The sequence below is a fragment of the Manis javanica genome, chromosome 2 (genome assembly GCF_040802235.1).
Source record: "Manis javanica isolate MJ-LG chromosome 2, MJ_LKY, whole genome shotgun sequence".
NCBI classification, from domain to species: Eukaryota; Metazoa; Chordata; class Mammalia; order Pholidota; family Manidae; genus Manis; species Manis javanica.
Genome location: NC_133157.1, coordinates 50,249,653 through 50,274,065, shown reverse-complemented (window position 1 = coordinate 50,274,065; position 24,413 = coordinate 50,249,653). Strand labels below are relative to the sequence as shown.

The window sequence follows — 24,413 nt, the reverse complement described above, 5'->3', positions numbered from 1 at the left end:
GACAAACAACCTCAAATGTTGGTGAGGTTGTGGAGAAAGGGGAACCCTCCTACACTGCTGGTGGGAATGTAAATTAGTTCACCCATTGTGGAAAGCAGTATGGAGGTTCCTCAAAAAACTCAAAATAGAAATACCATTTGACCCAGGAATTCCACTCCTAGGAATTTCCCCTAAGAATGCAGCAGCACAATTTGAAAAAGAGATATGCACCCCTATGTTTATCACACCTCTATTTACAATAGGCAAGAAATGAAAACAACCTAAGTGTCCATCACTAGATTTATGGACAAAGAAGATGTGGTGCATATACACAATGGAATATTATTCAGCCATAAGAAGAAACAAATCCTACCATTTGCAACAACATGGATGGAGCTAGAGGGTATTATGCTCAGTGAAATAAGCCAGGTGGAAAAAGACAAGTATCAAATGATTTCACTCATCTGTGGAGTAGAAGAACAAAGAGAAAAACTGAAGGAACAAAACAGCAGCAGAATCATAGAACCCAAGAATGGACTAATATTTACCAAAGGGAAAGGGAGTGCAGAGGATGAGTAGGAAGGGAGGGAAAAGAGAGAACAAAGAAGGGCATTACTATTAGCAGACATGATGTAGGGGGCACACAGGGAGGCATGTACAACATGGAGAAGACAAGTAATGATTCTACAGCATCTTACTATGCTGATGGACACTGACTGTAATGGGTATGTGGGTGGAACTTGATGATGGGTGGAGTCTAGTAAACATAATTTTACTCATGTAATTGTAGATTAATGAGACCAAAAAAAAAGATAGGATGATATGGCTGATGTAAATTCAAACATACCAATAATCACAGTATATGTGATAAAATTGAAATATACTTCTTTAAAAATTGAAAAAGACTATGAGATTGTGAAAAAGTTGTATGTAAAAACAGTGATCCAAAAGCTAGAAAATAAAAGGATAAAATATACAATGTCCTGGAACTATCTCACACAGGCTTGTGAGAACCAGTTATATTATTCCCATCTCCACATTTGTGTTGGTTGCTTGAAATCAATCATGGTGTGAGTATTTATACCACATAAATGGATAAGCATTATAAATTATAGAATTTTGGAAATTCTCCCTTCTAAAAAAAGAGCTGGTTTACCAGCCCTCAACTAAATATATACCAGATAATGCTAACAAAAAGAAGACAGCAGTATTATTCTGAGACAAATTTAAAGACAAAAATCACTAGGAAGGCAAAGAGATAATTTGGTATTGATAAAAATGGATAGTTTGCCAAGGAAATATAAAATTCATGAATCTTTATATGCCTGACATTTTAAGAGGAATTTGATAAAACTACAAAAAGAAATCAATTAATTCACAAGTGTATTTACTGTCCTTATGTATTTAATCTATGCTATCATCAGAAATCAACAATTCAAGTAGAGAAAATTTGGGTAAGGCTACTTTATGTTCAGCCTCATGTGGGGTATTCAAAAAAACTAGTCTTAGCCACAAAATTCAACAAGTTCTAAAAAAGCAAAAATCACTTAGTTCATTATATGCTGAGTATGGTGTAATATAACTGTGATTTAACAAAATAGTTGGCCAAAATTTATCTATCCATCAGGAAAATTCCAAACTCTTCTTTATAATTTAGGTTAAGGAGGAAATAAAGAGTAAGTGATTTAATGAACTATTTCAAAATGAACAGTAGTGAGGAGAGGAGAAAAAGATGGCAGTGTGAGAAGTGAGGCAGAAACCTCCTTCTAAAACCACATATAACATGAAAATATAGCAAATACAACTAATCCTTAAAAAACGATCTGAATACTTCAGAACAGACTGCCTACATCTGGGGAAAAGAGAAGACCTCACTGAAAAGGGTAAAGTAGCGAAGCCACGATCTGGCAGGAATCAAGCCCTCCCCCCACCCCAGCTCACAGGCAGGAGGCAGAGAAATGGAGCAAAGAAGGAGTAGAAGCCCAGGACTGCTAAACACCCAGCCATGGAGATCTGCTCTGGGAGCATGAACCCATATTACATGGTACTCTGGAAATTAGTGGGCTTGCAAAGCAAGGACAGGCAGAATACTTGGAGACATTGAGATTCCACCTGCTTGTGGAGAACAGGTATGCAAAACCAGCTGTTCTGGGACAAAACAAATGCAGGTACTTTGAAATACTTCCCAACAGCAAGAGGGATGCTAAAGGAGCAAGGATTACACAGAGCTTGCTGCCCAGGAGAAAGGACAGGTGGAGAAAATTGTCCCAGCACACTCAGCCCAGCAGGTTGGGAACTTTTAGATGCTTCACGCACTCCATCCTCCCAGCTGGCAACACAGCACCGAGGCTCCCCACTGTGATATGCGGCCTGCCACTCCCTCCAGGCAGGCACCAGTCCACACATGTGTTGGTCCTGCCATAACACCAGGGTAGCTGGAGGGTGGCCCCACCCATGGCAGCTACAGGGGTGAAACACAGAGGCCCTTTCCTGTGCACTTGGCCCACTGGACCTGGCAGTGGAGGCAGGCATTGCAGCTGGGATGCAGGGAAGAACTCTTTCCTCCTGGCAGGCACCAGTGCCACACACCTGCAACCCCCACCATTGCTTCAGATTCTGGGCAGCTCCAGGGAGTAGAGCTTCTGGGCACTAGAGTGTACTGCCTACACACAGTTATTATTCTATAGGAATCACAAGAAACATGAAACAGCAAAAAAATCTTGTACAAACAAGAATTCAACTGACACCAGAAAGAGGGCTAAGTGAAACTGAAATCACCAATCTTCTTGATAAAGACTTCAAAACAAAAATCATAAACATGCTCACATAGCTACAGAAAAATATTCAAGAACTAATGGAAGAATTCAAGAAAGATAGAAACTGAAAAATACAGTATCTGAAATGAAACATACAATGGAGGGATTTAAAAGTAGGTTTGATGTGGTAGATGAGATGGTAAGTGAAATAGAAATTAGAGAACAGGAAAACAAAAAAGCTGAGGCACAGAGAGAAAAGTGGATCCCTAGGAATGAAAGAATAATAAGAACTGTGTGACCAATCCAAATGGAGCAATATTCACATTATCTCATACCATTCATCTAAATATCTGAGACAAAATGAACAACAGTGAGAGTATCAAAACCTTTGAAATTCAGCCAAAATTTACTCCCAACTCAAGATGCTAGGAAAAAAAAAAGATTCAAAAAAAAGTTTTAAAATAACTTAAAGGTAAAAGAAAGAAACAGTAAAATGTAAAATACCTTCTTTCCTCTCCCAAAAAAAACTCAATAAAAAGCAAAAAATTGGTTGTAAGTAGGACTTTTAAAAAAGGCCCAGTACTGTATTAGGAGTAATTAAAAGGACATAGAGATTTTTTAAATGATAAGAAAATATCACGTATAACTTTGTCTCTAAGTTGAAAAACTTAAACAAAATGAATGATAATCTAATAAAATATGAATTACCAAGACAGACTTAAGATAATGTAGAAAACCAAGTGAATTATCAGACTTCATTGGAAAATACCTATCAATAGGAGTGTTTTATGTTGAATATCATAACAGGAAGTGTTTTCCGAAGAAAAGTGACTGATTTTTACACATTGACTTTGTATCCTGCAACTTTACTGAATTCATTTCTTAGTCCTAACAGATTTTTGATCAGGTCTTTAGGGTTTTTTATATTTATGGTATCATGTCATCTGCCAATAGTGACAGGTTTTCTTCTTTTCCAATGAATATCTTTTATTTCTTTCCTTGCCTAGTTGCCCTGGCTAGGACTTCCAATACAACAATCTCAAATAAAAGTGGTAAGGGTGGACATCTTTGACTTGTTCCTCATTTTAGAGGAAAAGCTTTCATCTTTTTACTATTGAGTATGATGTTAGCAGGGGGTTTGTCATGATAGCATTTATGTTGAAGTACATTCCTTCTGCATGCACTTTATTGAGATTTTTTTTCATGAATGATGTTGAATTTTGTTACATGCTTTTTCTGTGTCTGTTAAGATGATGGTATGATTTTCATCCTACATTTTGTTAATGTGATATATCACATTGACTGATTTGCGTATGTCAGACCATCCTTGCATCCCTGGAATAAATACCACTTGATCATGGTTTGTGATCTTTTTAATGTATTGTTGAATTTGGTTTGCTAATATTTTGTTGAGATTTTTCACATTTATATTTATTAGGGGTATCAGCCTGTAATTTTCTTTTTTGGTGGCACTGTTTTTTGGCTTTGATATTAGGAAAATATTGGTCTTACAAAATATGTTTGAAATAGTTCCCCCCTCTTCTTTTTTTTGAGTTCGAGAATGATTGGTATTAATTCCTCTTTGAATGTCAGGACTCACCAGTGAAACCTCTGGTACTTCACTTTTGTTGGTAGGTTTTGATAACAAATTTAATATCCTTGCTAGTAACTGGTCTGTTCAAATTTTCATTTCATCATGATTCTTACTTGGCAATTTGTATGGTTCCAGGAATTTATCCATTTCTTCTAGGTTGCCCAATTTGTTGGTGTATTATGTTCATAGTAGTCTCTTATGATTTTTGTATTTCTGTGGTTGCCAGTCAGTTATAACATCTCTTTCGTTGCTTACTTTATTTATTTGAGTCCTCTCTTTTTTTGTGGTGAATCTAGCTATAGGCTTGTCAGTTTTGTTTATCTTTCCAAAGAACCAGCTCTTTATTTCTTTAATCTTGTTTACTGTCTTTTTAGTCTCTATTAATTTATTTCTGCTCTAATCTTCATTATTTCCTTCCTTTTACTAATTTACGATTTTTTTGTTTTTCTTTTTCTAGTTCCTTGAGGTATGAAGTTAAGTTGTTTATTTGAGACTTTTATTATTTCTTAAGGTAGGCATTTATTACTATATACTTCCCTTTTAGAACCACTTTTTCTGTATTCTATAAATTTTGGTTTTGTCTCAAGGTATCTTTTGATGTTTTCTTTGACCCATTAGTTATTTAGTAACATGTTATTTAATCTTCACATATTTCTGAATTTTTAAGTTTTCTACTTGTAATTCTAGTTTCATCACATTTTGGTTGGAAAAGATGTTTTATATGATTTCAATCCTCTTTAATTTATTAGACTTGTTTTGTGACCTAACATATGATCTATATTAGAAAATGTTCCATGTGCACTTGAGAAGAATGTGTATTCTGTTGCCTTCAGTTGGAATGTTCTGTTAAGTCCATCTGTTCTAAAGTTATTAAAGGTCAGTATTTCCGTACTGATTTTCTGTCTTGATGATCTATCCATTGGTGTAAGTGGATGTAAAATTTCCCTACTATTTTTTGTGTTGCTACTTCTCCCTTTAAGTCTGTTAATATTTGCTTTATACATATAGTTATTCCTATGTTGGGTGCATAAATATTTACAAATTTTATATCCTCTTGTTGGATTAATTCCTTTATCATTATGTAATGCCCTTCTTTGTGTCTTGTACCAGTTTTTGTTTTGAAGTCTATTTCATCTGATACAAGTATAGCTACTCCAGCTTTCTTTTGGTTTCCATTTGCATGGAGTACCTTATTCCATCCCTTCACTTTCAGTCTGTGCATGTCCTTACATCTAAAGTGTGTCTTTTGTTGACAGCATATAGATAGGTCTGGTTTGGGGTTTTTTTTTTTTAAGTCCACCCAGCCACTATTTATCATTTGATTGGAGTTTTAGTCGATTTTTATTTAAAGTAGTTATTGATAGGTATGTGCTTATTGCCATTTTAAGTGTTGTCTAGCTGTTTTTTAGTTCCTCTGTTCCTTTCTTTTTCTCTTGCTGTCTTCGTCTATGTTTTGATGACTTTCTTTAGTGGTATACTTACACCAGTGTAGTTCAACATTTATACCTCTGCCCAGTACTGCGTCTCTAAATTTCTTACAGGTGTTATTCCTAAAGTGTACTCCCTCACAAGCCTCCAGCACACAGATTTTCATCTCAGAGTCTATTTCCAGGTAATCCAATCTGTGACATAGCACAAAGAAAATATAAGTTAATTCTAAAAAGTAGAAATAGTATAGGTAACATTCTCTTAGACTAATGCAATAGAACTGCAATTACCTACAAAACCAGAAAACAGATATCACTACCACCTAAATATTTAGAAGGCAAAGTTCTTGGGTCAGGAATGGTATGTGAACAAATTGCAGAATATCCCTAAAAATATAATATTCTAAAATTATCAGAATCCATAGAAATAACTAAAGCAATGCTGAAAAAATATTTATAGGCTTGTATGTTTACATTAATAAATAAGAAGAAATGAAAATAAACAGTTCCATAATTAAATAATTGGGATCCAAAGATTGAAATAGAAATTAGTGAATTAAAATTGTAAAAATAAAGTCATTTTTTGAAAAACCAAAAAAGGAAAAAGCAGTAAAATAGATGAAATTCAGCTTACCTAATTAAGGAAAAGAGAAAGTACAGCTATATAAAATAACAGTGATAAGTGACAATAACCGTACACATAGGGAAAAAAGTGGCAGGCCACTTACTTAGCTCAACTCTGTGCAAATAAATTTAGAAGCCTGGATGAAACAGATACTTTTCTAGGAAATGTAATGTGCCAAAGTTCCCCCTAGAACAAACAGAAAATTAAAACAAACTATTAAAAAGATACTTCCTTTGCAATAAATGCTGGTTCAAATTCAGATGACTGCTACCACATCTATAAAGAGGAGATAAATTCAATCTTATTAAAACTACTATACAACATGGAAAGAGACAAATACCTTCCAAATTTTTTTGGAAGATTGTATGAAATTAAATCAATCTAGTATTAGTGTAGAAATCCTAGATAAAATATTGGAAAGTAGAATTCAGCAGCAGATAAATACCACATCAAGTGGAGTTTATTCCAGAAATGATAATTTGATACTAAGAAAATTATTAATAATCCTATTAACAGATTCATGATAAAAATCATATGATAATTTATCTGGATGCTAAAATAGGTCAGAGACAATTTGGTATCCATTTTTATAAAAAAGTGAAATGAGTAGTTAACTATATTAAGACTATCTTAAATATTAAAATATATATCTTAATATATTAAACTATGACTCTCAACTCAAAAAAGACTATAGTATTTCCTAGGAAGTAGGACTCCCACTAAAATCAGGAACAAGTCAAGTATATCCAGTCCATCAATATTACTACTTAGTATTGTTCAGAAGGAACTTAATAATTGGTGCAGTAAGAAAAGAAATTAGAGGTATAAAATTGGAAATGTAGGAGCTAAAGTTGTTGATATTTACAAATATAAAATTCAGTTCCTAGAATCTGGGGAGTAATCAACTGAACTTCATGTAACAAATATGAAACTTCAATAAGCTAAATATGACTTAACAATATTTATATATAAAAGCAACACAGTATTAGAAGCAGCCAAAAAACAGTAATATGTTCAGGAATAGACTACATCTATAAAGAGAAAACTTCAAAATAGTCCTCATAAACACAAATAAAGACTTACACAACTGGAAGGAAATACCATGGTCTTTGATTAGGAAGATACAACATACCAGTGTTAATATGATCTAAATAAAATTTAACAAGATTCAAATAAAATTCTGGTAAGATTATTTTGGGTGGAGGGAAGCTAGACAAACTGAATCTGAAATTCAAGTGGAAAACCAAACCTCCAAATACTACTAAGAAAAGTCTGAAAAAGAAGGGATGTAAGAGGGAGATAGCCCTACCAGATGTTAACATTTATTATAAACCCTCACTAGTTAAAATATAAAGCTTCACTAATAAAGTGATGGAACAGAATAGAAAGTCCATAAACTGACCTAAACATATATGAGATCAGTGGGGGAAAGATGGACTTTGAATAAGTGGTGGTGGGACAACTAAGCATGATTTTATGTAATAATTTTCTAAATGATTCCAAATGAATTAACACAGAAAAACAGAGTTAAAAGTAGAAGAAAACCATCACAGTTAGAAAATACACTTATAAAGTATCACACTAAATTCAAAAGTGAGAAGAAAAAGAATCACTAAGCACATAAAATATTAAAAATATTTTTTTCCTTGGCATAAAACACTATAATTACTGTCAAAAGAAAAATGCAAACAATGAAAAAACAAACTGTGCTAAAGTATCAAACTGGTGTTTTGCTAATGGTGTGGAGAAGCAAGTACTGTCAGCAGTCTTTGTGGAGGTACAACTATGGTACTATTTTGAAGAGAGGAATAATTAAATAGCAGTTTTCCAAATTACAGTTACACACACCCTTTGGTCCATCATTTCACTTCTAGGAGTATATTCTAGAGATAGAAAGGATCTGTAGGAGCACTATTATTGTGACATTGCTTGAGCTGGCGAAGGATTGAGAACAGCCCAAACATCTAGTGAGCCTGTTCTCAGCTCACAAAACCAGGCACTAAGTCCTAGAGCAATGTTCACCCAGAGTAAAGGCTATCTTTGTGTGTGTGTGTGCATACAGTGGTATGGCATGGGCTAGTATTTATTAATTTCTCACAGGGAGAACTTAAAGACTTATGAGCAATCCTAGTTAAAAAAAATTTTTTTACTCCTTTCTTGTTGTCTTGCCCACACATAATTTAATTGTACTTTTACCTAACTTGTCTTTATCAAGTCCTTCCAAAGTATTTATTAAGCACAAGTTCTAATGAAATAGAAACAAGTTTCTTTCTGCAGCCATATCCCATCAGTTTATATAGTAATTAATTTAATTATGTCACTAGCCTGTTACAACTAATGTACACACTTTTAGGAATACATAGAACAGACAATTGGCATCAGCTCAGCTGGTGGGAGTAGTTGCCATCTGGCATGATGAAAAGTAGTGCGCACGCTGCAAGCATTCACCAACTAAGATATCAGTTGGTGAATCTGAAAGATAGATGAAAGAGTTATGGTTAGTCCAGCAAGTCAGTCAAGTGGTCATTTAAGAGAGCTTTTATTGCATACAGGCAGTAAGTAAAAAGCAATCTATTACGTTCCAAAATAAATAAAATCAGAGTAATCCTAATAAAAAATGATTTGCTAATATCTTCACATTTTTATCTTATGACTGCTTTATCTTCATTTATGACTTCCATATGAGCTCATATTCTTTCCAATATGTTGCAGGCTTTGGTCAAGGAATTACAAAATGATGTCCATGCGATAAGGCAACAAACCAGAGAGCTTAAAAAAATACAGAAAAACAGGGATGTTTATAAAACCTCAACCCATAAAGCCCAGACCTTGGCAGCTTCTATCTTGAACATATCACAGTCAGATCTAGAGGAAATACTGGACACAGAAGATGAAATGGTAAAATCATTTAAATATTTATTAATAAAATTCTTTTTAAACAATGAACTAAAGTACCTGTTTTCATTTGTAATTCTTAGAATTTCATCTTTAATATTAATGAAGGTAAGATTATTAATGCACCAATGAACAATACATCAAGAGTATTAACCAACTCAGAAAACCTTTAGAGAAAATTAACTGTGTACTATAAACATAAGCCAGTACATGGAGCCTTTAGAACTGCTTGCTATTCAAGTCAGTTATCCTTTTCTGTCTTCTTCATTTTCTTTAATTTAGTTAATCATATATCCTGTGACCTAGATTTTTAATTAAGCCAGTTTGAATGGATTTAGGTAAGCTGAGTCACCAATGATTTGAGAATTTTTTCTTTATATGTAAGATTTTTAAAATAGTAAATCTATTGGCTTTCCTAGCTTAATTCAAAATTGTTGTTGATCAAGTTAAAGAAAAATTTATTTATTGTTTTAAATTAGGTAAAATGTTCCTGTCTGAATGAATTCATGTGCATATAGGTTTAGGTCTTCAGTAGTATTTCTGTACCTCCTGGGGAAGGCACTGCATTTTTGATAGTTATTACCTTACAAACAGCAGAATCTCATCCTATATACAGTCCTCTGTGAAATCTGTAGACAATACTCAATCCTGTTATAATGTTTAAGAGTGAACTTTAATGCATAATTATTACTTTTTTATTGTTTGGAAAGATTAAAGAGATGATGGCACTAGTAGCTTCCCAATAAATATTTACTTAGTGAATCAGTAAAATGATAGACTTTAATGTTTTCATGAGAACATCCTCCAGATCCCCATCATCTTCTCAAAGAACTTCTGGAGGTAGAGCAGATCTACAACTTGGAAAGGATTCTAAACTGCCAAAAATTGTTAGAAAAGAGGTTAAAAAAGGAATCCTGCAGAAATTATTTTCATCCTATGGGTGAATAGAATAGTGGATTATCAATTTCCTATGCCACAGTGTCTGTGACTTTCTACTGAACTGAACTTTGAAGTACATGAGTATTATCAAATATAGTATCAAATGTAAGACACACAAGAAATAATAATCCCTCTGGCAAGGGTGTTAACTACCTTACTACAGACATTTAATTAAAGTTTGTTAATCGATAATGAAAAACCTAACAGAAAATTATGATTGAGTCCTCCATTGTTGCTTAAGAGTTTTAAAACACGAAGATTTAACAAAATCCCTTGAGTATGTGTATATCCATATGTGTTTGTGTGTGTACAAATAGATACACATTCTGGAAGACAGGCCCACCACCTTGGGTAGTCTCAAAAGATGCCCTCTCTGGGTTTACAAATAAGAAAAAAAAGCACCCACTCTGAATGGACAGATTAGAAAAAGTTGTCCCCCTTGAGTACATGAATTATAAAAGAATCTCTCTTCATAGTCACAAAGAGTAGAAGGCACATTTCTGTACCACATTTCAAGAAATGGCACCCTGGGTCTCTGGGCAGGCACAGTCTGGAGTCAGAGTACACAGCACTGCAATATGCACACCATAGAAATCGTAAATAGAATTACTCCTGGCAAAAAGAAAAACAGGCTCTAGTGGAAACACACTGTACTGAGAAAAATCAGTGCATCTTAATATATTTACTACGTTTAATTATAAATCATTGTTTATTTAGACTAATCCCTGCATCTTTGAGAAGTTTAAGGTTGGGTGACTTGCCTAAGCAGAGCCCAAACTACCTGACATATTCTTTAAGCTGTAGTAAACTAGTGAACTCTAGTAAACTCATGTAAAAGCTAAACTAGTAAATTCATGTAAATAACTGTGATAGCCTATGTGAAATGCCTACCTGGATATACCTGACATACAGTAAATTTCAGCAAATGTTAGTTTTCCAAACTCTTCCCTTTTTGAAAAGTCTATTTTTTGTAAACTGAATCACGAGTTTAACTGAATAATCAACTGCAAATGTGAATGCATTATGCTTTCAGAAATATTTTACCTTGATAATTGGTGGGTTGAAGATATTTAATGATTTACAGCATTTTAAGTTGGACTGTCCCTAGCCTATTAGTTATTACTAGATATTTTTATTTATTTATTTATTTAAATATTACTGAATGTTTTAAATAAGCAAATATTTAAATCCACTGGGCCATGCCATGTCCTATTTTGTTTGCAATTGTAACAGTTACTTAGTTATCTATCCATGAGTCAGATTTTTGAGTATAATGTATTGTGTTACTTTATTAGGATCACTTGTAAATAATTATTTTATATAGATCCCATCTTACTATTCACTTTATTTTAATTGCTTTGACCTCTACCTCAGTCTTTACCTTGAGCTCCACTGTGAAGGCAGAAATAAAATATTCCTGAATTACATTGTGGAATATAGCTTCATTTTCCACATGAATGTAAATATTTTTAAATTAAGTATTAAAGTTTGTGGATTTGAATCTTCCCTACTTGGAAAGGACAGGCTGCTCTTTGTTGAATCCAATTCTACCAATATCTCTCTAGATTTATTCAGTACCTGACTAGTATGATCAAGTTCATATAAACACCAGTTCAGTTAACACCAGTGTTTTTATTTTCTTCCCTTAGGAAATCAAAAGGACAAAAGTAGATGCTGAAAATGACAAGGAATGGCTGTTGTATATTCAGAAACTTCTTGAAGGACAGGTATTTCATTTTTTTCTGCTTCATATATTAAAACTTCCAGAAAAAATTTCTAAACCCTGTATTTTTACTAGATGTCTAACTTTTTTTAAACACATATTTACTTCTGTTAAGTAAAAAGGTATTCCAATAGATAGACAGGAATGTTAACCCTATATTTGTACTTCCAGACTTTACAAATGAAACTAATGCCTTGGAGAAAAGCCAACAATAGGTCCTAGCAAATGAATTAATTAAATTATTGAGTCAACCTCTATGTTTGCTAGACTGAAAAGGATCCATTCTTGCAGCCCTCTTAGGAAAAGAGATTCTTTATTATGTGTCTTTAAAGTTAGTAGTTGATATGGACACCTGAGGAGTTCATGGGTTTCAATGACCTTTTACTGTGGACCTGTTTCCAGTCAATTCATGTTTTCCTCACAGCCAGACAACTGTTTATTACTGTGTCTTCCCGCATTCTCTACAATATTTTCTACTGAGACCTTGAGCAGCTTGTTAGTGGGAAGTAAATATTGATTTGGCATCCTGTCAATGCAGAAAGAATGAAAAAATTTCCACCAGAGGCCCCTCAAACATTTTCCTATCGACATTTTTCTGGGCCGAGTGGAAAGCTGCATAGAGGATGACAAGGCCAAGACAAGCTGAAATCCCTGAGGGGTCTATTGAGACTGCTACTGTGACCTGTGTGATACTTTTTCTTCCCTTTCAAGTATTTTTTTAATACACATATAGTCTGCTGGGATGTGCCCCTCTTGTAAGTGATCAAGGGCACTTTATTGGCAGGTGAGAGCCCTGCTTTTCTAGTCATAGCCAGCTTTGGTTTTGACATCACTGACAGCATGTAATGTATTCTAAAACTTTTTCATGATAGTTTTTTTTGCCTAATTGTTTATTTCAAAAATGAACTGAAATAAAAAGAGCTAAAACATATTTCTCAAAATAGCAAAAAAAATGATTACTGCCCTGTATGTTTGGAAAGTCATTGTAAATGTTTTTATTTAAAAACTAAAAATAAAAGCAGATTTAAATGCAGTTATTTTACCTTTATATTAATAAATGGCAGTATCTAAGTTTTGGGAAAGTCTAGAATAGATAAAGAATATGTCAACTATTCAAAGTCTTAGCATCCATTTTATGTATTTTTGAAACAGTATTTGGAATCTCTTCAGTAGTAATAAGAGGTTATTAGCAATCTTTTGCTTAAACTTGTGTAAGTGCAGACATGCAGGTACTGAACAAAGCCTACTACAGTGACAACTTCCTTTTGAAAAGAAAAGTACCCAGCCTACTGACCCATCAAAGGAATTCAGTAATGATTGTTATGGGTCATTTTTTTTTAAGCTAGAAAATGATAAAAGTGAACTTTTAAAAGAATCTTTTTAATGTTCGACTTGTAATGTAGCCCTTAAATATGGAAATTTTATCATCAGTTATAAACATAAAAATAATAAATCCATAAGTATGTCTTTATCAAATTTTACTTATGCTCTGTTGATACCAAATCTGGTTTTTTGACCAACACATGTAGATGTAAATATACATATTCTACATTACTTGGATGTATGCTTATTCTATCCAGTTAGCGTAAAAAAAATCCTGTTGCAAATGGCATTAGACTGCTTAATACTGCAGTTTGATATAGAGCCTTTTTGTGCCACTGAGCCTGGACTCTGGAATATAATTGCCTGGCAGTATTGATTTAATTGCCCAGGTTTATTTGTGGACTCCTAATTATTGACTGGAGGTAAATTTAATGGAGCAGCCTTTATGAACACTGGGAAACCACGGCTGTTGCTGTTTCACATAATGAACTGCATCATGTTCCTTTAGATCATTTTTCAAGCTAATTTTATTCTATTGTGACAGTATGATAACATTTAAAAAGTCAAAGACTTTATTTTTATTACTGACATAGGTGGTTTTGCTGATGTCTTTGAATTTTGTGAGGGAAAAATAGGGACTTCATTGGTTGAACTTGAATGTCACTTTAGAATTATGCCCAAGACAAAAATCTGTTAAATAGACGTCTTTTTTTTAAAGCTAACTTTACTTTCTCAATTCCAGCAATTACATTTGGCCTGAATTTTAGAAAAGGTTTTGTCTACCAATTTTTTTAGAGTATGAGTTGTTCTTACAGAATTGTGTAGGCAATATATTTTGTTCATTTTATGGCACATAGCTCCATGTATCTGAGGTTATGTGATGTTAAGCTGTGGAATAATTTGATGCATTCCCTAAAAAAATACTAATTAATTCAATATTGATATTTGATTATTAAAATATTTTGAAGATAAAATTATAGGAAAAGTTCCCCTTTATGTCCTTTCTCTGTGTTGGGTGGTGTATGTCTAAGGTCATAGGAGTGAATCTGACCCTGTTTGTTTAAGGGTTATGCCACAGATTTTTCTTCCAAAGAAAATTTTCTCTGCATTCATTCGATAAAAATTTACATTGATAAAATATTTACCACAAAATAAAAAGCTGCTTGCCATGTGGCAGTATGGGAGTATACAATAATATAATATCCAGAAGTGTATGAGAACTGAAAGGTCTAAAACTATAACTTTGCTAAATATTTAATACAGAATGTAAATATATGTCTCCATCATTTCAAGTAGTCTTGATGCAGTTGGTAATTTTATATATTTGATCTTTATCTGCACCTAACCTTTGTCCCCACAGATATCTAGAATAATAATTATTCTGAAAAAAATCTACTCTTATTTTTTATGGCAAAAATTCCTTTAAATTTCTTTGAATATTTTTACTTGTATTAATTCCACTTTTTATATCATTACATTTTTAAAAACTTAAAATTTATGGCAGAGGCCAATAAGCAAATTAATGATTATAATGGAGTGGAAGAACTCCCAAAATTAGTTTTTCTGTAGTTTAGGAAGTAGGAGAAAAACAGATAGGAAAAAATAGGCTGGGGCCAAATTATAAAAGCTTTTGAACAGGAAAGGTTGTAATCAGAGTTGTGCTTTACAAGGGTGCACGAGATCAGCATGTAGCAGGTTTGGAGGGAGAAGAGACTGAGAGCACACTCTTCAATCTCAACCAAAAAAAAGAAACTGATTTGAATAAACATTTCTATAAGAGGATATACAAATAGCCAATAAGCACATGAAAAGATGCTCAATATCACTGGCCATTAAGGAAATTGAAACCAAAACCAGAATGGAATACTTTCACTTCCAGTAGGATGGCTATAATAAAAAAGACAGACAAAAGCAAGTTGGCAAGGATGTGGAGAAATTGGAACCCTCATACATTGCTCATGGGAATGTGAAATGGTGCCACCCCTGTAGAAAATAGTCTGGCAGTCCCTCAAAAAGTTAAAGATAGAAATTATATGATTTCGTAGTTCCACCCCTAGGTATATAGCCAAGATAAATGAAAACATATGTCCATACAAAAACTTCTACATGAATGTATAGCAGCATTATGCTTAATAGCTCAAAAGTGGAAGTAACCCAAAGGTTCATCAGCTGATGAATAAACAAAATGTAGTATATGTATACATGGAATATTATTCATCTACAAAATGGAGTGAAATGCTCTTACATGCTACAATATGGAAGAACCTTATAAACTTTACACTAAGTGAAAGAAGCCATGCACAAAAGGCTACATATAATATGATTGCATTCATATAGAATGTCTAGAAAATGCAGATCTATAAAGAAAGTAAGTAATTTAGTGGCTGCTAGGGGGTGGGGGGAGACAGGGAGCAACTGCTTATGAGGACAGGGTTTCTTTCTGGGGCAATGAAAGTGTTCCGGATTTAGATAGTGGTGACAGTTGCACAACCTTGTGAATATACTAATAACCAATGAGTTACACACTTTAAATTGTGAATTTTACATTATGTGAATTAAATCTCCATTTAAAAAATGGATATAATGTCTCCTTAATATGGGACATACCAAGAAAGAAATGAAGGAACACATTTAAAAGTAAATGCAGTAAGGTTCTTATGCTATGCCTCCCACCATTAGCAGAGATTGCCTTAAAGGCATTTGAATTTGAATTTCTGTCTACTGGTCATAATTATGAAAAAATTAGATAAATTATTTTATTTCATACTTAATTTATTTCCTTTCAGTTGGCATATAAAGGTGTTCCACTATACTCTGGTATTACCTTCTCAGATATCCAAGCAAGAAGGCACCAGTTATTTATACTCTGCCCCCTAAGAGACACTGTTTATTTGTCCTACCCATTCTGATCCTCAAAATTAAAACTAAAATAAAGATCATTTAGTTCTGTTTTCAGTTCTTAACAATACTTGCAATAGTCCTTTGTACTTAGAAATTTATAAAGCCAATGGAAAGAATTAGTCATTTCAGATATTATTTCAGATTTGGGGGTATAACAATAACAGAAAAGACAAAAAATCACTGCCCTCATGGAGCTTGCATCTCTTGGAATGGAGAACAATAGTTAAAATACATAAACTGAGATTTATTAACTTACTTGAACAGAATTATGACATATATATTAAAATATGTATACTTGAATAAAAATATACAGTTATAAACACAATGCAGTTCTTTACTAGGATTTGCACAAAAACACTTAGCCAGAAACGTCTAGAAAATGTGTCTTGAGTTTGTTTTGTTGTTGCCTTATTCTTTGTTATTTGATAATCCTTTTCTGGATTTCATTCAATCCATTTTAGTCCACTTTGTATAGATCATTTTCTTTTTTTTAAATTAAGGTATCATTGATATACAATCTTATGTTAGTTTCAAATATACAACAGAGTTCAACAATTTTCCATATTATTAAATCCTCACCCCCTCAAGTGCAGTTACTATCTATCAACATAGAAAGATGTTGCAGAGTCATTGACTATATTCTCCATGCTGGACTACTGTCCCTGTGACCAGCTTATATTCGGTTGTGAATTACTGTGCCCCTTTATTCCCTACCCTCCACCCTGATAACCATTAGTCACTTCTCAGTGGTATAAATCATTTTCTTATATTAAAACCATATAAAAAATTCTGTCTTTCTACCTTCAGTTGTTGAGAATTTTAATTACAGATTTTAATCAGTGGTTTTTTTTCTTTAGCTTTAAATGTCCCTGTTCGGTTAAGTTGCTTCAGATATTACAAATCCTGAAATTTAAAATGGCTCTTTCCCCAGTGCCCTCTCTGCAAAATATGCTTACCTTCATAGAATGCCTTGCAATACAACAGTGAAAAGGGTTTTATAAATCTCCCTGGCTTTTGTAAATAGAGCAACTTCCAGCCGGAAGGTTAACTGAAAGTTTCTCCTTATAACTCTGAACACATTTGCTCTGTTGTTTTCTGTGTTGCACTTGCAATACACAAGCACATACATGTATCCTCATCCACTCACCTTCTCTAACATGCAAAAACCTACCCGCTTGGTCACCTACACAGATTTCTCATGTCTAGCTAATATAGAAAGAGTTTAAAATTCCCCATTCAGAGTCTTTCTGGATTTTTTTTTAATTTAAGAATTTTAAACCTTTCATGTTTCCAGAAAGAAAGACATATGTGGTTAAAGTTAAAATGTAAATTTTATTTTATGTGCATTTCACCACTATAAAAAATGGGAAAAAGATGAAAGGGTAAACAAATCATGGCCTTTATCAAGTTTGAGAACAGCACATACAGACTTCTCTGTATGTTAATTGTCATCAGAACTCTGATATGTAAATATATGAAATATGCCAGAAATATAAACAATATTTAGGAAACTTAGCTCAAATTCAGTGTCAAATTTAAATTATAAATAAATTATTCTTTCTGATAGCCTTCTTGATTATTTTAACAAGTTCAGTCTTTTAATTATAAGATAATTAAGTGAATCTATCCATCTAAATATGTATATACATATATCTATATGTTATATATATTATAAAGTATATATATGTATATATGTATACTTATTTATACCAAATTTTAAAAAAAGTTTTATTAAGGTATTATTGATATACACTCTTATGAAGGTTTAACATGAAAAAACAATGTGGTTACTACATTTGCCCATATTATCAAGTCCCTACCCATACCCCAATATAGTCACTGTCCATCAGTGTAGCAAGATGCCACAGATACACTATGTGCCTTCTCTGTGCTACACTGTTCTCCCTGTGATCCCCCACACCATATGTACTAAACATAATACCCCTCAATCCCCTTCTCCTTCCCTCCCTCCCCACCCACCCTCCCACACCCCTCCCCTTTGGTAACCACTAGTTCCTTCTTGGAGTCTCTCAGTCTGCTGCTATTTTGTTCCTTCAGTTTTGCTTCATTGTTATACTCCACAAATGAGGGAAATCATTTGACACTTGTCTTTCTCCACCTGGCTTATTTCACTGAGCATAATATCCTCCAGCTCCATCCATGTTGTTGCAAATGGTAGGATTAGTTTCTTTCTTATGGTTGAATAGTATTCCATAGTGTATATGTACCACATCTTCTTTACCCATTCATCTACTGATGGACACTTCAGTTGCTTCCATATCTTGGCTATTATAAATAGTGCTGCGATAAACATAGTGGTGCATATGTCTCTTTGAATCTGAGAAGTCGTATTCTTTGGGTAAATTCCTAGGAGTGGAATTCCTGGGTCAAGTGGTATTTCTATTTTTAGTTTCTTCAGGAACCTCCATATTGCTTTCCACAATGGTTGAACTAGCTTGCATTCCCACCAGCAGTGTAGGAGGGTTCCCCTTTCTCCACATCCTCACCCAGCATTTGTTGTTCTTAGTCTTTTCAATGCTGGCCATCCTTACTGGTGTGAGGTGATATCACATTGTGGTTTTAATTTGCATTTCCCTGATGATTAGTGATGTGAAGAATCTTTTCATGTGTCTTTTGGCCATCTGAATTTCTTCTTTGGAGAACTGTCTCTTCATATCCTCTGCCCATTTGTTAATTGGGTTATTTGCTTTTTGGGTGTTGAGGCATGTAAGTTATTTATATATTTTGGATGTTAACCCCTTATTTATACCAAATTTTACACCTTTAATTTTATGATGATCAAGCTACACTGGCCTTTCTTAATAAAGTCTCAATCTCACTGAATTACATCTTGGTAAAAGCAGGTATAATAAATAAAATCTAATATCTTCATTTTCAGTATGACCCAAGCTAGATTAAAGTCAGTTTGTATTTTAGGAGCAGTGTCTTTTTGGTAGGAGTTTTCAAACCAAAAATAATAATGAAAATGGTTAAAATGTTAATTTTGTCCTTTAGATTTAAAAAGTTACCCTTATTTCATTTTTTTCTTTCAATACAAAAGTTTTCAATTTTATATTATTAAAAGCACATTCTGCCTAGCGCTAATGCTGCAAGTTATCTGTATGTGTTACAGTCATGGATTTTAGCCTTTGTTATTTTTCCAAGGTAGAACATAGGTCTCAAACATCTGCAGCCATCATTCATATCCTGCCTTTATACAGAAATGCCTCTAAATGAAACCATGATTTGTAAGTGTGAGTGATAAATTTGAGATTGTGTCAGTGGCATACCGGTTCCTAAAGGCAGACATCTGTAGGTGTTCACATGTAAGAGAAGCTGAAAATCTGTGTGAAATCAGGGAAAATACCTTCAGTTTTTGCAACAGGGACAGCCAGTAGTACAAGGAAGACCTGCTTTAGAACTACAGTACAGTAGAGACCAAGCAAGTTCTCAGTTGTTTTCGTGATCCCACTTACATTTCCATATCAACAATTCTCACATAGTATCAACTTTTCACCTATCCATTTTCCTCCTTTTGCTGAGGAGTTTGAGCTTGTGTAACTTTGTGCTGACATAACTAGGAGTATTGTTTCTCCTTTTTATGTAAGAGAAGAAATCACGCAGACTTTCTAGACTTTATAGTCCCTAGCACATGCCATCAGAAGAGAACCCAAGGCAGCATAATTGTTGCATTTGTTGTGTCAGATGTATTTGGGGCAAGTAAGGAAGGATCTTTGCTGTTGGTCTGTCATTTGCCACTTCAGTCCCACTCCAAAATCCTACCATTAAAAAAAATGGTTGTGTTTTTCTATATCTGAGCTCATGGGGAGCCTCAGCTCCTTCAGGAATGCCTAAAAAGAGAGTTTAATTGACTCTAAACTGCCTGCATGAAATAAACTTTCACTTAATCTGTACTCCAAAGTAACAGAAAGGTCTCCTAGTCCTATTAGTGTTTTTAGAACATTTTACAGTTAAAAAAAATATGGCAAACAAATAAACAAACTGTCGATTTTTAAAGCACTTTTGAAGGTATGTCATATTTTAAGTATGATTGCAATTGAAACTCTACCCCACTTATAGCTATGTACTGAGAATTAACATTCATTTGGTACTATAAGATTTAGAAGAGCTCTCTTGAATTGCTGTAGATTAAATTATGTTGATTTAGCTTTAAGGTTAACTGTAACTTATGGGACTTAAAAATTAATGATTGTATGTGATAAAATTGATAACTCTCAATTAACTAGCCAAGTAATTTAAAAATCTCATTCTTAACTACTTTCAAAAAGTTAATTTCTGTTAATTCATCCTAGACTAAGCAGAAGTTTTTATCTGTACAGTCTGTGAAAAAAGTTTACATGATAAGTGAATAGTGTAAGAGAGGCTGTTTTAAAAATTGTCTGTTAGTGCATTCATTATTTGAATATATATTGAGTGTACACCATAAATATACAACAATTTGTGGAGTAGGAGGAACATCCACTTAAAATTTTTAGGTTAACAGTTACTTTAAGTTACTGTAGTCATTTGAAAGCAGTATATTTTTATAAAATGTTTTGTAATTTTGACTTTAGTCTTTGAAGTTTCTTTCGACTATTAACTTTTATTATAAAGTTATATTTTGTATTATAAAATTAAAATCGATTAATTTTAAAATCGGTTAATATATACATTATTATAATAATTATATTATATTATATCATATTAGGATAATGATATTGATATTCTTCTGACCTATTTGTAGAGAAAAACAGAACTGCTCTAAAAGGGCTAATAGATGTGCATGTGCTGTGCATCTTCATTAAAGGAATGATTGCTTTCTGAAATCCGTAATGTGCTAGCCTCTGTACGAAGATTTAAAGAAGCTTACAATCCAATAAAACAATTTACAAACAGTTGTATTTAGCTGTGGGGCTTTTCATTTTACTGGAAGCCAGAGGAAGAGAACAAAGGAAATTGTCAGCAATAAATTAGTAAATGGACCTCTTGCTCTACCTTTGAGGCTTCCTAGAAGAGAAATTTTTTGAGATGGGTTTTTCTAAAGGGAAGTGAAATTTCCAAGAACATGACATGTTGAAAATTGTTCACATCACTGGATAATAAAAGTTTAGATTTTAACTTGAAATTTGCAAACAAGATGGTTAATGTCAGTCAGTACACTGTGGCTTCGTGAGAGTGTTGGGACATTTTCATATAGGAAATTACAGAACCAACATATTTCCCAAATCATGTGCCATGGATCACTAGTTACACATAATAAGTAGACCATAAGAAAAGTGTGGACAAATTAATTTGGAAACAGGATATTATGTTACCCTCTTGGAGAAACCCTGTGCTGGTTAGCATCTTAAAGGTTCTAAGAGGTCCTAAAATAAAGGAACTTTTTAAAGTTTGATTTACTCTCAAATGTACTTGATTAGAGAACTCTTTTTGTAGGACAGCTTTAGGAAATGATCTTTAGAACACTCATTTTTGCTTTTGTTTCTACCAGGAAAGGATGGGAGGTTATTCTCATCTTGTCTGCTTTTTTAATAGGAATGCATATGGTACGGAGTGCCATAGTCAAAAGTTGACTGGTAGTTGTACTATTTTTTAGTTTTCTTTAGCTAATCTAATATTAATGCCCTGAGAATTTAACTTACCTAATTTGTAAAACTCAGTCTTGCCAAATATAAGTCTTCCACATCCCTGAAGAGCTATTATCAAAGTAAGGACTTGCTGTCAGAATCATTATCTTCAAGAAGGGAGTCTAACACACTCTTCTTCCTAGATTTTAAGATGCATTTTCCCCACATTTTCATATTTCTGAAATTAGAATGCATATGCAGTATGTATATATTTAATGTGGTATGTTTTTTCCCCAATAAAAGCTGTTTTTTAAATCAATATGTGTAACTTATATTTAGTTGTATCTTAAGAACTGAAGAAACATGGTATTTTGGTATCTTATGCTTTCTTCAGTGGTAAGTTTCAAGTAAGACAATGTGTCAAGCTCCTGATATAGACTACAGATACAGTCTATCCTGACATAGATGCAGACTGCCTTAATGATAAGGCAGTTTATTATAAAGATAAGAAGAAAGTTAAAATAGATGTTCAGGGTATGAGGACCAGCTCTGGTCTCTATTTTCCCTTCCTGGCTTGTGCAATCTGTTTATACATGTCTGGCCTGTTGTTTCATTACCATTGGTCAATCTTCTTTTTCCCCCAGCTCAAATTCAGAAAAGAATCTTTCTGGAAGGCTTGGCTAATTATAATCACCTGAGCTGAGCACAGCTGAGCAACTCAATCAGAGAGCATCAGGCTGTCTTCAGTCAGCTGCTGACCATGATGCTGTCAGTGGTCATCCTGGCATCAAGAAGGGCCTGATGCTGCTTTGCTGTAGGGAAGGAGGCTGGGCAGGACAACCATTCTCATTAATATATTCAGGGGGAAAAAAAGTCATCTCTTCCTTGTTAATCAAAAGAACAAAAAAATGCCTTAATGAACTTGTGAGTTATTATAAACCTCGTATGTGAGACTAGATACCTGGGAGGGAGGATAAATGGAAGTTGTTAGGGCTCTGGGAGGTAAATGGAGAACATTCAGATTTTCTTTTACTTACAGCCCATAGGTGCATTGTAGAAGTTGGAGTTCTACAGGGAACCCAATGAAACAGAGGGAACAAAACACCTTTGCCAGAAAAGTTATATAAATCAGGAAATTTAAAAATGTACTCTACATTTCATAAACTCAGCAGTTTGCAACATGTGTATTACACTTTGATATGCCAAACAAACTTTTCTGTAGTAACTTAATCAATGGCTATACTTATGCCATTTTTTCCTCTGAAAGTTTACCCTACAACTCTTCAGATGTTCAGCTATAACACAGACAAGTGTATTGATAGTTCTCTTTCATTCTTTTATGAGTGATGAACATACAGTACCACTTCTGTAGGCCTCTGGGCCCTGGAGATGACTGTAACCTGCTATTGATCAGCTGATTGAAAATAAATGGCTTAGCTGCTTGTATTGCAGATTACATCATTAACATGGTCAGTAAACCATGAATTGTTCAATAGGGCGTTTATCTTTTTTCATTTTATTTCTGCTATTTTATCATTTTTATTATTAAAGACAAAATTACCCATACAAACGAGCAAGATCAGTTGAAAGAACACCCAGTAGGGTACCATTATGGGTGCAGTTGCAGGATAGCTGAGTTCTAATGGTTTAATGATATTTAGTAAATATTTTTGAACTGAAGAAAATATAGAGTTTTAATAATCTTTTTTTCTGTGTTTCTCTTACAGATACCTTTTGCCTCATATTTACTAGAAGCAGTACTGGAGAAAATAAATGAAAGAAAGAAACTAGTTGAAGGATATTTCACAATTATGAAAGATATTAGATGATATTACAATGGAGAACTTTTTTTTCAAATGTGAAAACTATGTGGTGTAATTGGAAAGCATGCATCACAATCCTGATACAGTATCTGCTCCAGCTATCAATAGTCAGAGGTTCAATACCAAAATAAGAATTCTCTGGAACTAATTAATTGCTGAACAAGTGAAACTAATTGTGTGCATAGTCATTTAAAAGGAAATAGTTTAGCATTTGATTGCTGAATAGAAATATTGCAGCAAACCAGTGCAAACTTAAAAATGATTTTCCTTTCAGTGTATTAGAAGAAATTAGAACAAGCTTGGCATATACAAATTGGCCTGAATATAAAAAGGAAAAAGTGTAAACTAAGGATTTTAATGTTTTATGTTTTATGAAGAAACTAGACTTTTTACATAAAACTGCTATTAATGGTCTTGAAACATCCAACTAACCACACATTTGTATTGTAAGCAAATATAAAATAAAGCATCATAAAGGATGAGCATTTAATGAAATACTCTGTGTGGTCCAATTATATCTCTTCTTGATATATTGGACCACATAGGAGATAACTGTTTTCCTAGAACTATTTGGCAAAAATAAAAGATATTTTCTCCTTCTCTCTCTTCTTTTTTAAATTCGTAACACTTTATGTGGTCATATAAATTAGCAAGGGACCAAAAGCCTAGTGTATAAAATTAGGCTAGACTTAGCATAATTCCAACTGTTGTCAGCTAATTAAATTCTTAATGATGACATCCTTGTTTAGAAGTCCAAATAGTCCCATCCCATTTCACCTCTTCACTGTTTTCCTGCCACACCTGACTTTTTTGTTTCCTTTTAATCATTAAACTTGTGCCTGCTTCCAGCTTTTACCTTTG

General features: G+C 33.5%; 1 protein-coding gene across 5 annotated transcripts in view; it reads left to right on the top strand.

Moving 5' to 3' along the window:
• Positions 1–24,151, top strand: part of CNTLN (centlein) — a 318,921-nt gene extending 294,770 nt beyond the window's left edge. For 4 of the 5 annotated variants that reach the window (XM_073228458.1, XM_073228457.1, XM_037018671.2 and 1 more), the window contains 3 exons: positions 9,094–9,279; positions 11,865–11,942; positions 23,457–24,151. In XM_073228458.1, the coding sequence (XP_073084559.1) occupies positions 9,094–9,279; positions 11,865–11,942; positions 23,457–23,558 (366 nt within the window). In that variant the 3' untranslated portion in view covers positions 23,559–24,151. Of the gene's footprint in view, positions 1–5,870; positions 5,942–9,093; positions 9,280–11,864; positions 11,943–23,456 lie in introns of those variants that run through there. The other variant, XM_073228459.1, reaches the window with a different exon arrangement.
• Positions 24,152–24,413: the final 262 nt, after the last annotated feature.